Raw genomic sequence first — 16,494 nt, forward strand, 5'->3', positions numbered from 1 at the left:
CTGCTTTTGTTCGTAGTTTGGTTGAGAACAGAATGTTTAATTCTGAAGGTTGAGACTAGGAAACTATCTTAGCATGGGATTTCTTAAGATACAAGCTGATCGTGAGATGTAATAGTTTAGAGGCATATTTAGTAAATTACATTAAAAATCACATCCCATTAAAAATGAGTACTACCTAGCTGGGAAGAGAAGAGAGAGCTTTTTACTAAATGTTGGGACGAAGGAGGAAGTCCACTTGTAATAGGAGAATTTGCACATACCACATGTAGTCTTCCTAGCAGGAAGCCTCAGGAGTTAAAGTCACTGTCCATGTATGGATGGCCCTGTTTAGAGCATCTTGGCTTAGTATGGTACCTTGCTAGCTTTATGGACACACAGATGTTTCTATCTCATTCTGTTTGTACTGGAGGTAGTGGGCCACTGTGTTTCTCTGGGCTGCAAGTAAAAGCTGATACTGAGATAGTATCCACTGAAGAGACAAGTTTGATACTTTACCTTTACTAGTTGAGCCCTGGCATGAAGGGTAAAGTTGGCTTCCTCTTCTGTGAAAGAAGATGCTGGTTAATCAGCAGATGTAGGATCAAAGCCAGAAGGCCTTTAAGAAATGAGAAGCAGATATTTTTTTCCTGGTAGTAACTTGCCGATGAGCCAATAAGTACCACAGTGCTTTTTTTTTTTTTTCTTTTTCCTTTCTTGGTACTTCTTTTTTAAAGAGAAAAAAATCAAATTTATTTCCCACCTAAGTGGAAAACAGTCTCTTAATATAACCCTTTAGTCCTTTTTTTCAATTAATATTAGTTGTGGTGGGCTACATTTGGTAATTATTTCATGTCAACCTAAAAGTCAAATTAAGATTATTTCTCAAGAAGAGACTTGAAATAATTCTCCTTCCTTAAAAATCAAAATGTAAAATTGTCCCTTGTATAGGGAAATGCTCCTGGGTCATTCCTTAAGGATCTGATGGCTTCTAACACCAGAGTCTTCCAGAAGTAGCTAAACTCATGAGTATTTTCTTATAAAGCATTTCTGTGTATTTGAAAGCATTATAAGCTCTTTTCAAGAAGCTGGCAATGTGCTTCTTAGATTGTCGTGGCTTTTCCTCTCCTGTTGTCCCTGATGAATATGGTGCTTAGTACTCAGCTAGTGCCGTAAATGCTGGCTGACAGAGAGGAGTGTCTTTCTGCGCTCCCGGGCTGGCCGGTAGGGTGTGATTGTGTAGCTCCCACGCCCTCTTCCCCCCAGACTATGTAACGACAGCTGGCATTTTACCTTGGTGCTTCTTTTACTCTCTGGGTCAAGGAATGTGCTGGTGTTACTTTGGCATTTGAAGACTCTTTGAAGGTTAGATTGAACCTCCTCTCTAACCCTATGTCCTGTTACGTCACAACACAATTGCAAGTCTTCAGGCAGGTGGTTCTTCATCAGCCTTTAAGGCAGACTTGTAGATGAAAACCTTCGAGAGTGGCTAAGAGACTGACATGACCTGGGTGTGCTCAAGCATGTTCTCAGCCCAGGTTGAACAGTAGACATGCCTGGGGAATGTCTAAAACTCATGAGGCCCAGGTCACAGCCCACATCAGTAGGAGTCTAGGGAATGGGACCCAGGTAGTTACTGAGGTTGGCAGTCATACCCTAGGGGCAGATACATTCACTGCAGAGATTGAAGTGCCATGGCTTGTTTTCTCTGCTTTTTCTAAAGCTCTGTCTGTGGTCTGAATCTTTGCTCATTTCCTGGGAGCTGCTCCTGGAACATCCTCTCTTCACTTTTCACTTATGTATCCATTTTCATCTTCTGGGTCTGATCTGTTTCCAAGACTTCCAAATGGGCTTCCCTTGTAGCTCAGCTGGTAAAGAATTCACCTGCAGTTCAGGAGACCCCGGTTCGATTCCTGGGTCGGGAAGATCCCCTGGAGAAGGGATAGGTTATCCACTCCAGTATTCTTGGGCTTCCCTGGTGGCTCAGACGGTAAAGAATCCGCCTACAGTGTGGGAGACCTGGGTTCGATACTGGCTTGGCAAGATCCCCTGGAGGAGGGCATGGCAACCCACTCCAGTATTCTTGCCTGGAGAATCCCCATGGACAGAGGAGCCTGGCAGGCTACAGTCCATGGGATCGCAGAGTTGGATATGACTGAGTGACTAAGCACAGACTTCCAAATAGACCTCCCAATTTATAATGATCTTCGTGAATTTTCATAGCTTAAAAAATTGCCTCCTTATCTAGTAGATACCAAGTAGTGACATATGCCATTAACTGTTTGCGCTTTCTCAATATCCATATCGTAACATCCAGCCCAGTGACCTCCTTCAGTCACCTACCTGTATTAAATGCTGCTGCTGCTGCTAAGTCACTTCAGTCGTGTCTGACTCTGTGCGACCCCATAGACGGCAGCCCACCAGGCTCCCCCGTCCCTGGGATTCTCCAGGCAAGAACACTGGAGTGGGTTGCTATTTTCTTCTCCAATGCAGGAAAGTGAAAAGTGAAAGTGAAGTCGCTCAATCGTGTCCGACTCTTCCAGACCACATGGACTGCAGCCCATCCTGGGAGTTGGAGGCCTGGAGAAGGGTTGCCTTCTCCCACCCATATTAAATAGACCTACAAATATTAAAATATTTCTGGGGCTTTTGGCTACCCTTATTTAAATGTAAGTTATTGTTTTAAAACTTAATGTTCCCTTCCACCTCAGTAGTTTTAACTATTTTAAGCTATGGATTCCTTTGAAATGGATATAAACTGTAGACCTTCATCCCCGAAAAGTGCTCATAAGAACTCATACTCTGTTCTACATACAATCATTAGACTCAGGACCGCCTCAAACATGTCCTTGGACTTGTTTTATCTGCCTATTCTCAACTAAGACAAGGTTATGAGGAAAGGGACTTTTTTAATGGGGTGAGGGTGAGAGGAAGGTAGTTTGGGAGCCACAGTGTGAGTATGAAAATAGGGTCTTCTGACAGAAGGATGCCTTTGGCCTGAGGGGAAGAGGGGTTGCACAGGTAGGACATCATCATTCCTTCCTCCCCTGTCTCATCCTGGGTAAGGTTGGGTGGACTGAGCAGTGGGTCTCCAATGCAAAGCAGGCAGAACTAGATGCATAACTGACCACTAGATGGCACCACAACACCAGTTAATTTGCTGGCTTTGGGCACTAGTTGGAGAAGGCGATGGCACCCCACTCCAGTACTCTTGCCTGGAAAACCCCATGGATGGAGGAGCCTGGTTGGCTGCAGTCCATGGGGTCGCGAAGAGTCGGACACAACTGAGCAACTTCACTTTGACTTTTTACTTTCATGCATTGGAGAAGGAAATGGCAACCCACTCCAGTGTTCGTGCCTGGAGAATCCCAGGGACGGGGTAGCCTGGTGGGCTGCCGTCCGTGGGGTCACACAGAGTCGGACACGACTGAAGTGACTTAGCAGCAGTAGCAGCAGCAGCAGCCTAAACTCAGATGTAGAATAGCTGCAGCAAGAAAAGCTGCAGCGACTTCCTGTCAGGGTCCTCTTTCTGTCAGTTGTCTCCAGGGTTTGCTTGCAATATAAGGGAGACAAAATGGTGGGCAAAGATGTATCCACTATCAACGTATAGACAGGGAAAGAAAAGATAAGAGAGGTAGGTCAGGTGTAGAGTGGGACCTGACTCCTGGTTTCTGATTTCCTCTGGAAATAACAATTTCTTGGACATAGCTCTTCCTGTCTCTGTGAAAATGGGTGTTGGCTGGACAGGCCTTTCAAGCTTCTAAAATAGCAAGTTCATTTTGTTATGTAACGCACTTTCCTGATACCGGTATCCATTTTAGCCACTTGTGACTGTGCTTTCAATAAGAATTTGGGTGATGTGCTATTACTTAACAAAGGGCATTTTTCTTGATGGGGCATTTTTTTAAAGTTCTCTTTTTTTTTCCCTTGTAATACAGCCAAGTCTGTTCCCGCTGTAGGCATTAAGGTCACTTTGTTTCCTGGCCACACATTGCACCCTTGATCCCAGTCAAATCTTTTATAAATGCATATATTTTGGCAAGATAATAGGTATCATGAATCTGTCTTCATTAATTTGCAAAAACAATTTTTTGTCAGGATATCTTTTAACATTAAAAATATATTACTGTAGCATTTTATTTTAAAATGAACATAATGAATATTTTTTGCTTCGGGCTAGTACAGTGATATCAATATGTCAAAAACCTAGAGGGAGATGGTTGCCAGCTAATTCCATTTTGAAGTAATTGACAACTGAGTATGAAAGGAGTTCACTTCACCATTCTGATTCTTGAGTTTTGAAAAAGACCCTTTGGAAGTAAATAAACTTAACTGGAAAGTAAACCTATACTTCCATGTGATCCAAATCTTGTGACCATTCTGTCACTGAACAGGGCATTGTTGATATAACCTGAGTCAGAATGGGTCTCTGGGGAGGAAATGACTTGATGTGTTCAAAGCAGGCTTCCCTGCTTAGCCTTCACCCAGGGGGAGTCACACTGGCTTAGGGAAGTGAGCAGCTCTCTCTGTGTGTAAAAGGGGCTTGAAAAGAAAGGGAGGGAGGCAAGCCTCTTTGAGTCTGTTTTAGAATTCCTGTCGGGACAAGACTGCCATCCCTTGTGGGAAGTATATGGTCAGAAATGCTGCCTCATGAGAGCTTTGTAGGAAGGCCTGCATGGGCCGTGCTATGTAGTTCAGGCCACAGGACCTGCTTCTCGAGCCCACTGATGTTTTTTCTCTTACAGGTGCATAGCTTTAAGGGCTACTGGGAAAAACTGAACTCCAACCTGGAATATGTGAAGTACTCCAAGCCACACTTACACTATAACAACAGCGTGGTCAGGAGAGAGTGGCACAACCTGATCTCAGAAGAGGTATGTGTGGGTTCCTGAAAGGAGAGCAAGAAGCCCAGCAGATTAGGTTAGGTGAGGCCCTTATGTCATAAAGCTGGCTTAGGTCCAGCACTCGCCACTGTTGCCAGGCACTGTTCATTAGTGCTGCTGATCCCCAGTAGGCAGACCAAGGTTTTCTGTGATCTCTTTCTCTTCAAGAGGAAATTAAAGTGCAAAGAGGTTAAGGGACACACACAACACATTCATAGTAGAAGTGGGATTCACATTCGAGTCTCAGATGTGTTCTTGCATTACTTACATAGTTAAAAAGTAATTTTAAAAAATCTATAGGTTCCAAAATTTGTGGTTGCTAGGAGTTAGGGGTCGCACAGAGTCAGACACGACTGAAGCGACTTAGCAGCAGCAGAAGCAGCAGGAATTAGGGAGGGCTTCCCTGATGGTTTAGTGGTAAAGAATCCACTTGCCAGTGCAGGAGACGTGGGTTTGATCCCTTGATGGGAAAGATCCCCTGGAGGAGGAAATGGCAACCCACTCCAGTATTCTTGCCTGGGAAATCTCATAGACAGAGGAGCTTGGCTGGCTACAATCCATAGAGTGACAAAGAGTTGGACACACCTGATCAACTGAGCACAGACAGACGGGTTAGGAATGGTTGAAAGCAAAAGAGTGAATATGACTCCTATAAAGGGGTAACACAAGGGAGATCTTGGGGGTGACGGAGCAGTTCTGTATCTGGATTATGGCTGTACATTGTCGTATGTGAATCTATACATGTGATAAGATGGCAGAACTGTATGCTCACTGGTTTGGGTATTGCACTGCTGTTGTTTATATAAGAGATGAACACTGGGAGAGGCTGGGTGAAGAGTGTGTGAGCTCTTCTCTGCAGCATTGTTGGCTAGAGTCGTAGTGTTATTGTATTGATATATAAAATATAGTTGGACTTGCAGGTCCCCGAAAACTTGTAATAGGTTCAGAATAAAAGTTTTTTAAGCCAATTTTTTAAGAATTTAGGTGTTGTGATTACTTTGAAAGAAAGTCTCCTTTTTTCTGAACTCTTAACTATATTGTATTATGACCTTAGTGTGAAAAATGTCACCCACAAAACCTTCACCTTCCATACCTCTGATGTATTTTCACTCCTAGAAAACAGGAAAAAGAAGGTCTACGGTGTATGTGAGAAATATTCTTGATAATGCAATAAAGTAAGTAAAATGAAGGACTATTGTAGCTATAAGATGGCTATCTTTTGTAATTACTTTGCTGGCTGCCTTTCAGGGAAGTAGCTTATTACTTTTGTTGTATTCTCAATGAGATGATGCTGTCAGCAGCCACCGAGCCCTGCTTTGGAGATTGGAGCTAGAGTTTCTTGTGGGGAAAGTTTGTATGTTAAACCTTTTAGATTTGCATCCTGGGGATGGATGACTCAAGGAATAAGTAGTAATGAAAGCGCTTATTAATAGAGCGCTTTAGAGGGATACAAGTAGTGGGTTGATCTTAAATAAGAGTTAGTCGGCTGGTGAACCTGCTCTTATTTTGAAAGCATGTCTTCTGAGCAGGTGAGTCACTGAGAGTGCTGCAAGCCGAGGCCCCATTCCAGCCCCTGTTCTATTTTCTGTTCCCATTATTTCCAATAACTGAGAGCTGCAATTGTTCTAAATTACCGTCACTGTTTGCACTAAAGAGTTTTGAGATTTTATAATTGCTTAATGTGGCTTTTGCCAAGTTGATTAAAGTTTTTGAGGTTTTCAGCAGCCTGAGAACAGTTTCTGCAGTGGTTTTATGGGTTTTTAAATGATAATATCTTTGTATGGTATTGTGGGTTTTTATTTTTTATTTTTTTTATTAATGTTTCCTGTGTGAATAACATTGGCTAATTTTTCTTGTAGGGTGATTTCTAACCTAGAAGCAAAGAATTTGGGTAAGAAAAGACCTGTAATAAAACCTTCTGGATTTCAGTCGGTTGTTTGTTTGTAACACCATTCCTCCTCCCACTGTGGGTTGGCCGGGAAATCACTTCCACTAGCTCAGTGAAGGCAATACCCTTTACTATCTTCCTGTCAGAGCGACTCCCAGTTCCTTCCATGTCTCTCTTGGCACCAGGTCCTTTGGGAACAGCTGCTGAATGTGCTTTTGCTGTAGGACTCCCTGACTGTAGGTTTTCCTCCTATTTCCCTGTAAACTGATCTAATTAACATGCTCGCTGGCTGTACTTGCAGGGTGTACTTCCCTTGGCCTAGAGCTATTCTCTCTCCAGCTATCTATCTGTGGGACTCTTTCACACCTCTTAAAGGTCAGCCTTGCCCTTTTTTTTTCCTAAGCTGTAATTTTTATGTTGTTTTATGGGCTTGGATGTTTAGTTATATGCTGGGTGACCCTAATGGAAATTATTTTATACAGTGCTTTGCTGTACATCCTGCAGCTGTGCACACAGCCCACGTGAGCAGTGAAGTCACTGAGCAGCCCTGGGTCGTCCCGGCCTGAAGCCAGGGCTCTGCCACCAACCCCAGGCAGGAGCAGTCAGCCAGGGGTGTGCACATGCTTGCAGGCTCCCCTTCTTGCATCACTTGGGGATTTGTAGCATGGGACGTGTGACTGGTCTGGCTGAGGTTTCTGTATCTTCTGCTCCCATGTCTGGTTAGAGCTCCTTCTGCTCCTGTACTTCAGGGCCGTTTGCATCTAATACTAGTCATTCTGTCTTGATGCACTTTAGGGAACTTCCTCTCACATTCTTTGTTTGTACTAGTTTCCTAGGAAGAAAGTCACTGTCAGAAGAGAACACTCTTAATGAAATGCGGAACAACCATGAAAACTGCTGGGCTCTAGTTTTGAATTTTTCATCATGAAGGTTGTGTTGGATCCAGTTAGGATTTATCCCAAGGAGTCAAGAAGCATCTGTGCCCTCCTGAAAGGAGTCCTCAGCTCCCTAACCAGGGCAGTTCTACCTCTTGACCAGCACTGTGACTCAGGTTTTGGCAGAGGAAGATGGGGCATAAATTTGCTCTAGGAGGTCTTCCTAGAGACAGCGTTTGCCTGCCCCTTCAGTCTTGCTGGTACAGTGCAAATCATGGTGGAGAAAGTGCCATTTGGTTTAACTTTACATGCCACTTTTCCATCTCAGTCTAACTACATTTTCAGTCCAATAACTTGTGCCAGTTATTATTTGCCACAGTAATTGACTGCGGTGACTGGTCCCCTCACCTCAGTAATTCTATAAACTACAAGTTGGAGTCAGAAAGAAGGGAGTCACGTGATCCTTCCACTCAGTCCCTGTTCCTGGGTTTGCCACTCCTTAGGTTTAAGAGAGGACCTCAGTTGTTTAGTCTCCTGTGAAGCAGAGGATCTCAGTGACATGTCTCCACGTTGAAGAGAAATTGAAGCCAGAGGGCATTGGTGTTGGGAATGTGTTCCTCGTGTTCTCTCTCTCTTTCAGTCTGTGCCTCTCTCTGGTTCACAGTGCTCCCTGCATACCACCTGAGTGATAAGTTGCAGCGTGTAGGACAGGGTCACACTGAAAGAAAAGTTTTCATCCTGTCAGGAAAGTGTTATATTTTCCCAATGACTCAGAGAAGGGAAGCCCAGACTGAGGCCTCTTCCTTCTGGTCATTTCCTAAAAACCACCCTGCTTGACTATCACTCTGTTTAATTTCAGAGCCAAGATTAACACCCCTCTTCCAGGAGGAAGACAACCACCAGCAGCTGCTTATCGGGCTGGTAAGTGGGACGTTTGGTGCTGGCAAACAGGGAGCTCCAAGGAAGGGGGAGAGGGCTAGATTGTATATCTCATTCTGATCTTGTTTTTCATCCATTCTGTCAACACATGGTTGTTGCCATCCACCCACTATAGGCCCTGTGTGTTCACTAGTAAGGAACACATATATAATTTCTGCCCTCTTGGTATTTGTAGTCTTGTGAGAGAAACACAGATTAATCAGTCACCCCAATAAATGTATAATTATAAAGCATCATAAAGAAATGTATAACACTGAGAGTATTTAAAACAGGAAAGACCAGCATCTCTGTGGCCTTTGTATTTGGGTTTAAAATACAAAAGAATAAAATATTCTTTCTTAAGAGGTCTTACTGCTAGGAAGATCGGAGATGTAAATCAAAATAAATTAATTGAAGAGCAGAATTGGCAAGTAAATCCAAAATCTTAAGAAAAAAAAAATAGTTAAACATCTAAATCTGAAAAACATCTTTAACTGAAAAACTAGTTTTAAAAAAATTTAATAAAATATTAGTAATGCTGTGCAGGCTTAGGAATGGGATAATCTATTACCTTAGATAAGGCTAGTTTAAAAATATGAGAAAAATATGTGTAAATACATAGCCATAACACTTAAAAATTCTAGTTAAACAATGTTTCCTTGGCAAATAGAAATTGCAAACTTGAGCCAAGGAGAAATAGAAAACCTGAAAGTATAATAACCATAAAATAATTTGGAAAAAATGTCAAAGATTAGCTCTAAAAAAGGCCCCAAGCTATCTAATGAGTTAGTTCTTTCAAACTTTTAAAGACCAGATTATTCTCATATTATGTAAAGTATTTTTGAAGAATGATGGGAAGCTTTTTACTCACTTTAAAAAGCATGATCTTTAAACCAGAATCTGACATGACCACTTTTACTTGTGAATATAGATACCACAGGCTTAATTAAAATACTTTCCAATACTCTGTTTGAAAATACAACTTGGCCACATGGGCTTATTTCCAGGAAGGCTTAATATTAGTCCAAGAGGCAAAAATGATTCTATGGGTGCTAAAAGTTGATGAAAGTATAATTCAACTCTTGGAATTTTAAACAAAATTTAGTCTCATACTAGTAGCCAGCATCCTTCTTAATCTCACTTTGGAGGCATTCCTATTAAAATCAGAAAGAAGCTAAGTATACTTGCTGTTTTCACTAAAATTTTACATTATTCTAAAAATTCTAGCCAATGAAAGAAGAAACAAGAGTAAAAGAAGATAGTATAATTGTCTAATGAAACAACAAAATAATCAACTGGGAAAATGGAAAATAATAAAATTAAAAAAACAAAGAATAAAAATAATAATGTAAGTTAGTAAGCTGACAATGCTGTATTTATTTTCATTTTATTAGAATTAATCAGTTAGAAAAGATAATGAAAAACAGTGTATAATTTCCAAATCCTTAGCATCTAGCTTTAATGAAATTACAAACAAAAAGCCAATTAAATTTCTCTGACAACTGACTAAGTGACTCACGTAACAAAATAAGGAAGAGTGGGACCAACATTACGAGATATCTAAATGTGCTTTTGATCTGCAATAATTAGAAAAATATAGCACTAACACAAAGATAGGAAATTCTGATTTAATTTTGAATATTTGGTGAATGATAAATGAAATATTTAAAAATCAATGTGAAAAGAAATAATTTTTAGTCAGTTGATCAATCAGTGGTTGACTGTCTTGAAAAGTCAATTAAATTAGATTTTTCCCACCCCAAATACCACTTTATACCATAGAAATATCAGATTAATGAATTTAATATAAAAATTAGTATAATGTATATATTATTTAAATAAAATTAATATATAAATATAAAAAATTAAACTGTGAAATAATTTGAGTAAAATAAGTAGACAAATAACACTGAGAAAGCTTTTTAAGTATAGTATTGAATGTAAACATATTGGGAGAAGATTGATTGAAACCTTGAAACAGAACAACAAAAAGGCAAGCAATAATATTTAGAAAAAAATATTTGTCACATAATGTGATAAAAGGATAACATTTGGCATATAAATAAAGCTTATAAATCAGTAAGAGGACAACATACCAGAAGGGAAATGGACAAAAACTGTTACCAATGAATTTTCAAAAGTTAATTTAGGCTAAAAATATCTCGAGTTGGGGCAGAGAAAGAAAAACAATACTTAACATTGCTATAACCAAATGACAAACAGAATAACTATATATTTTTTTGGTTTTGCCTATCAAATTGACAAAAATTAAAAATTATATTAGGAAGGGTCAGAGTATGAGGGATTTGACAGTCCATGCAATGGAATTTGAAATTAGCATTAATATAACCTCAGTAGAAGGCATTTCAGCAGTGTCTCTGTAAGTCTAAGTACAGGACCCAAGAGATTCCATTTCTAGGAATTTAGCCTGACAAAATAATCAAGGATATGACAAACAACCCTTGTATACAGATTTTCTGGTGGTATTATTAATAGTAATAAATATTCCATACGTATAAGAAGGGAATAAATAGTTCAATTATAGTATTTTTTCATAACATTGGTTACTGTACAACTATTACAACTAGTGTGATACAGAATATTTAATGACAAACTATTAAATAAAAAAGCAGATTGTAAAATATTAGAATGACTATACACACTGGAAAAAAGGAAAGTAAAAAACCAAAATGTTAATGTAAATTGTAGGATTATGAGCAATGTAAGTTTTCATCTATATGATTATTACAGAGAAATTAAAATGACAATATGCATCATATTTTATCCAGAAAAAAATGTTTTTTTTAAAAGCTTAATCATTTAATACATGCAGGAGACTGAAATAATATACCACTCTGTCTTGGCCCAGGATGCCATGGGCTTAGTTTTGCCCAGGGTGTCTGTTGTAAATCTGCTTAGATATTAATAGAAGATACATACATACATGTGTGTGTGTTGTCAATTGTACAATTCCCATGGTACTTATTGGTACAAAGATTTCTCTAGCCAAGAGGATCTGTTGCTGAGCAAGGCATTTAGACAAAAGAGACAAGGAAGAAGGGGAGAGAAAAGCAAAAAGCTGGGAATGCTACACTAATCGGGGAGCCCAATGGATGGTCCTAACAGTGCGGCTATAGAAACAAGCCCATTTGGAGACACTAGAATAAATTTTTCCATACCTTTGCATGTTAGGGGACTGCATGGAATTGTTTTAGCCATTGCACAGAGGGAGGTACCTGGGGCATTTCCTTTTTATTCCAGCCTCTGTCCTTCCAAACATCCAAACCCTTTTCCTTCCTATTAGCATAGACTTTCCATGTTTAGAGTTGCTCCTGTTAGTTCTCCAGAGCCAGGAGCAGTAGACTTCAATCCTTTGGTAGATCCCAAAGCTTTTGACTGCTGAGCCTAGTGATTTCCACTGGCTAACCTCCACTGGCTACTTGGGAGAATTTTTAACAGGACTGGCAGCCTGACTCTAAGCTGCTCACTGGGCTTTGGGTGTATCATAAGTCATTCCTGTTGAGGAAAATGGTAGTGCCACCTGATTTATGCCCATCAGAGGAACATCATGGGTTATACATTTCTGCTAGTGGGATCTTCAGGTCCAGTATTTTTCATTTTGATAGGGAATGTTAATAAATGAATTCAAACCAGTTGCAGGTGTGAGTGGGTAGGTTGTGACTTATCTACATTCTGTTTTCAGATGGTGTCTGAACTAAGAGACCATCTTTTGAGACATCTACAGGGTGTAGAAAAGAAAAAAATTGAACAGATGGTTCTGGACTACGTTTCAAAACTGGTTGGTTTTGCTTTATCTTCTCTACCCGTGCACCCCTCCCCCAACCCATCTCCTTGGTCCCCTGGTTTCCAGTATGTGGTTTAGTATGTTTTTCATATTAGGATTTTGGATCTCTCCTGTCCTCAAACCTGTATATATGATGCTGTAGATTGAAGAAAGGGGAAAAAGAACCAAAACACAAGGAGAACAGGCCTTGGAAGTGGTTTATTTTTCCCTTCCAGTAGTGGTTATATATGCTTATGGAACAGTGCATACATGTGTTTACATATGCATGGAACAGTGATGAATTCAGCATGGGTGCCAAATGTTCATGCCATCTTGGCATTTTCCAGCTCCCTATTAAACTGTAGGTAGTAATTTCTGTACATGGAGGTTTATGCAACGTGAGAGAACTTGAACTTCAATTCTTAATTAGCTCCAACAGCCTAATTAGGCAAGATTCCAACTCAGTTATATAAATACTACCACATTAGAATCTGCAGGTGAGATTGGCAGTTCATTCACCGGGTAGCCACTCATTGAAATTGTGTGATCGAACTTAATAACACTGGTCCTTGTGTAAACAGAAGTGATGAGGCTAGATTGAAATTTGAGCCTGTCTTGGTATCTTTCAAAATGTGTATGGAACTGAGGCCTGACCTTACTTAGAATCTAGAAATAATATGATAGATAAAAATTTTTTTAAGTATTTAAATATAAAGAACGAGAGAAAAAAAACCCTCCAATACTCCATTTCTCTAGTTTGGATAGAACTAGTGTGTAAATATGAACAAATATTTTTGCATTGAACTCCAAAAGATTCAATTTATTGGATTTGGCCCTGATTTAATTTCATGTTCAATTTTTATAGTTTTCCCCTTTTATTGCAGTCATTGGTATCTGTTTTTAAATGATATATTTGAATTTCTACAGCAAAGTTTGACTTTCATAGTTTTTACTATATTAGGAAAGGTTGGTATTTGCATATACTAATGTGTACAAGTGGGGCATTGGAACTTTCTTAAATAATAATTCTTTGCGGTAGAAAAGGAGCTCACTTTACAAATGTGTTACTGATCTTTCTTATGTTGATACTGACTTGATTTCACTGTCCTTTTTAAAAAAATTTTTTGTTTATTTATTTTTGGTTGTGCTGGGTCTTCATTGCTGTGCAGGCTTTTCTCTAATTGCAAGTGGGGGCTACCCTTTGTTGTAGTGTATAAGCTTCTCATTGCGGTAGCTTCTTGTTGCAAAACGCAGGCTCAAGGGTGCATGGGCTTCAGTAGTTACAGTGCATAGGTTCAACAGTTGCTATCCCCAAGCTCTAGAGCACAGGCTCAATAGTTGTGGTGCACAGATTTATTCGCTGGGCAGCATGTGGGATCCTCCTGGACCAGCGATCCAACCTGTGTCTTCTGCACCGGCAGCAGATTCTTTACCATTGAGCCACCAGGGAAGCCCCTTTCTTTGTCCTTTCACGCTGCTGCTACTGCTGCTAAGTTGCTTCAGTCGTGTCCAACTCTGTGCAACCCCATAGATGGCAGCCCACCAGGCTCCCCTGTCCCTGGGATTCTCCAGGCAAGAACACTGGAGTGGGTTGCCATTTCTCCAATGCATGAAAGTGAAAAGTGAAAGTGAAGTCACTCGGTCATGTCCAACTCTTCACGACCCCATGGATTGCAGCCAACCAGGCTCCTCCATCCATGCGGTTTTCCAGGCAAGAGTACTGGAGTGGAGTGCCATTGCCTTCTCCATGTCCTTTCATAATGCACAGTTATTTATCATGTCATGTATCATCCTTCTTTTGACTTTAAACGTCCTCTTCCGGAGTGTTAGGGTTTTTCTTCAAGCATCAGTCTTCCCTTTAGTTAATCATATTAAAAAAAAAAAAAAATCCACGTGACACTAGTTTGTGCTAACAGCTCCTAGAACCAATAGGACCAGAAATGGTAGCAATGTAGTCTCAGAAAACTGAGACTTGGTGCCCCTTGCCTTTCCAACCCAGCAGTCACTGACTGATGCCAAAGCTGCTTGCCCTGCCCAGAAGCAAACATCTGCGTCTCCCAGTCCCCTCCTAGCCTTTAAAAATAAATCCTGGGAAGTTGCTTCAGAACCTGATTATATTGCTTGTGTGTTATCTTACATGATTTCAGCCAGGGAGAGACTGAGAATCTATATCACTGAGAATAAATAGTGTCTGTCTGTGCTCATATGGAAACTCTTCCCAATTTTGCTCCCTGTCCTTTGCCTACATGTGCAGTGCATGGGTTTGTGGTCCTGATAACAATTCCTGGAACACTGTCCTATTGCTGACAAGCTAGTGAAACATAGCACTTGACTTGAAACTAGTTTTCCTTCACAACCATGCTCGGGACCTCCCTTCTGTTCAAAATCGCCTTTCCTCTCTCGGCTGTCTACCGTGTCACCCTTGCCACATAACAGGCCTAAGGCAAAAAACCCTGTTGCACTTGACCTTCACTGGGGGACAAAGGCCTGTGACTGAGGGCCTGTGTTGTGAGCGGTGGGGCCGGTTAGCCGTGGGGAAGCCCCGCTGGGGCACTGCCCACGATGACAGTGGATGCTCTGTTAGATGTGGCTGCTCATTTTCAGTCTTTCCATTTTGAACTCCAGGGCTTCAGAACTGACCTCTGAAAGGCCGGGTCTATGTCCCGGCACAGCCAGCATGCCAGCTGCCCTGAAGTGCCTGTTAGAGCTATGGAAGCAGAGCTGTAGGGGCTCCTGAGGGGGAAGGGTGTGAATGGAGGTTAACAGACTCTCTTTACCCTCTAGCTGGATCTCATTTGCCAAATACTGGAAGCCAGTTGGAGGAAACATACTCTTCATCCCTGGGCTCTCCACTTGTACGCAAGTATTTCTTGCTCTGTTTCATTCTGGTGTGCAAAATGCTAAACAACTCTGCTGCCAGTATTAGTGAAGCCTTGATTAAACTTAGTAGACGAAAGTAACTTTCACAAGTTCTTACACCATCTGTCCTAGTTCTGAACTCAACATTTAAAGTTATGCCCCTGCTGCTTCACCCGTTCTCTTTCTCTGGTATATGCTTGGTGAGGAGGGAGGGGCATATAAGCTCAGTACTACCAAAAAGGGGAATTTGAGTTAATGCAATTTGTCATTTATGTGCCTACTGTCTCGTTAGATTCTAGGCATTACAACAATGGTCATCATCATATCTGTGAAGCTTTCCATAGGGTACTGCCTTTCATGGATAGCATGAATTTCATCTGGACGTGGCACTCAGAGCCACTGCTTATGTGCAAATGGGGTTTTGGAAATGAGCTGCTTGGCTGAAGTGCTGCTTTGTTCTTTGACCTGCAGCAATAGACAGGCGAGTGCTGCTGAATTTGCGGTCTTTCACATCATGACCAGGATTTTGGAAGCTACTAACACTTTGTTTTTACCCCTGCCTCCTGGTAAGTCTTGGCTTTTTGTTGTTGTGGTTGTAATAAATTTGTTCTTTCTTTTGGACTTTGGCACATTATGAGTTTAAGAATGAGACCTCCTGAGTCAGAAATTTTTGGTCTCATGCCACTGTAAGAGATGGGTCTGAGGTTGGTCTCTGCTGATCACATCTCCTCTGATTTTTTTTTTTTAAATATTTATTTATTTGGCTGCACCAAGTCTTAGTTGTAACACATGCGATCTTTAGTTGCGGCATTTGGGATCTAGTTCCCTGACGGGGGATAGAACTCAGGCCCCCTGTATTGGGAGCACACAGAGTCCTAGCCACTGGACCACCAGGGAAATATCTTCCTTGTATACTTTAAAAAGCAGATTGAAGGCCAAGAGAAAAGCCAAGTCTAACTTCTATGGAAACTTGCTGGCGTGTGCTTTCTCAGTAGATGTGGGGAGCTTGGAGTCAGCTACTGTTCCTTTCTAGAAAGATGAAGTACTGGGCAGGGGAAACGGGAGAAGTCTTTAAGGAGGGTGCAGACTGCAATGATGTAATCCATCTCCTCTTTCCTGGGGGAGGATTTACGGCCTCCTGCTCCCTCTTATTGAGTGTCAGTAACTATTACCTAGATTTAAGGCCCTATCGGAGAAGGCAATGGCACCCCACTCCAGTACTCTTGCCTGGAAAACCCCATGGACAGAGGAGCCTGGTGGGCTGCAGTCCACGGGGTCGCTAGAGTCGGGCACGACTGAGCGACTTCAATT

General features: G+C 41.2%; 1 protein-coding gene across 1 annotated transcript in view; it reads left to right on the forward strand.

The window, feature by feature from the left end:
• Window positions 1-16,494, forward strand: part of GSAP (gamma-secretase activating protein) — an 86,521-nt gene that overhangs the window by 61,743 nt on the left and 8,284 nt on the right. Inside the window, exons 20-26 of the mRNA XM_052638842.1 lie at window positions 4,722-4,850; window positions 5,976-6,034; window positions 6,719-6,750; window positions 8,482-8,543; window positions 12,244-12,339; window positions 15,109-15,179; window positions 15,655-15,749. Of these exons, the coding sequence (XP_052494802.1) occupies window positions 4,722-4,850; window positions 5,976-6,034; window positions 6,719-6,750; window positions 8,482-8,543; window positions 12,244-12,339; window positions 15,109-15,179; window positions 15,655-15,749 (544 nt within the window). The remainder of the gene's footprint in view (window positions 1-4,721; window positions 4,851-5,975; window positions 6,035-6,718; window positions 6,751-8,481; window positions 8,544-12,243; window positions 12,340-15,108; window positions 15,180-15,654; window positions 15,750-16,494) is intronic.

The sequence above is a fragment of the Budorcas taxicolor genome, chromosome 4, assembly GCF_023091745.1.
Source record: "Budorcas taxicolor isolate Tak-1 chromosome 4, Takin1.1, whole genome shotgun sequence".
Taxonomy (NCBI): Eukaryota; Metazoa; Chordata; class Mammalia; order Artiodactyla; family Bovidae; genus Budorcas; species Budorcas taxicolor.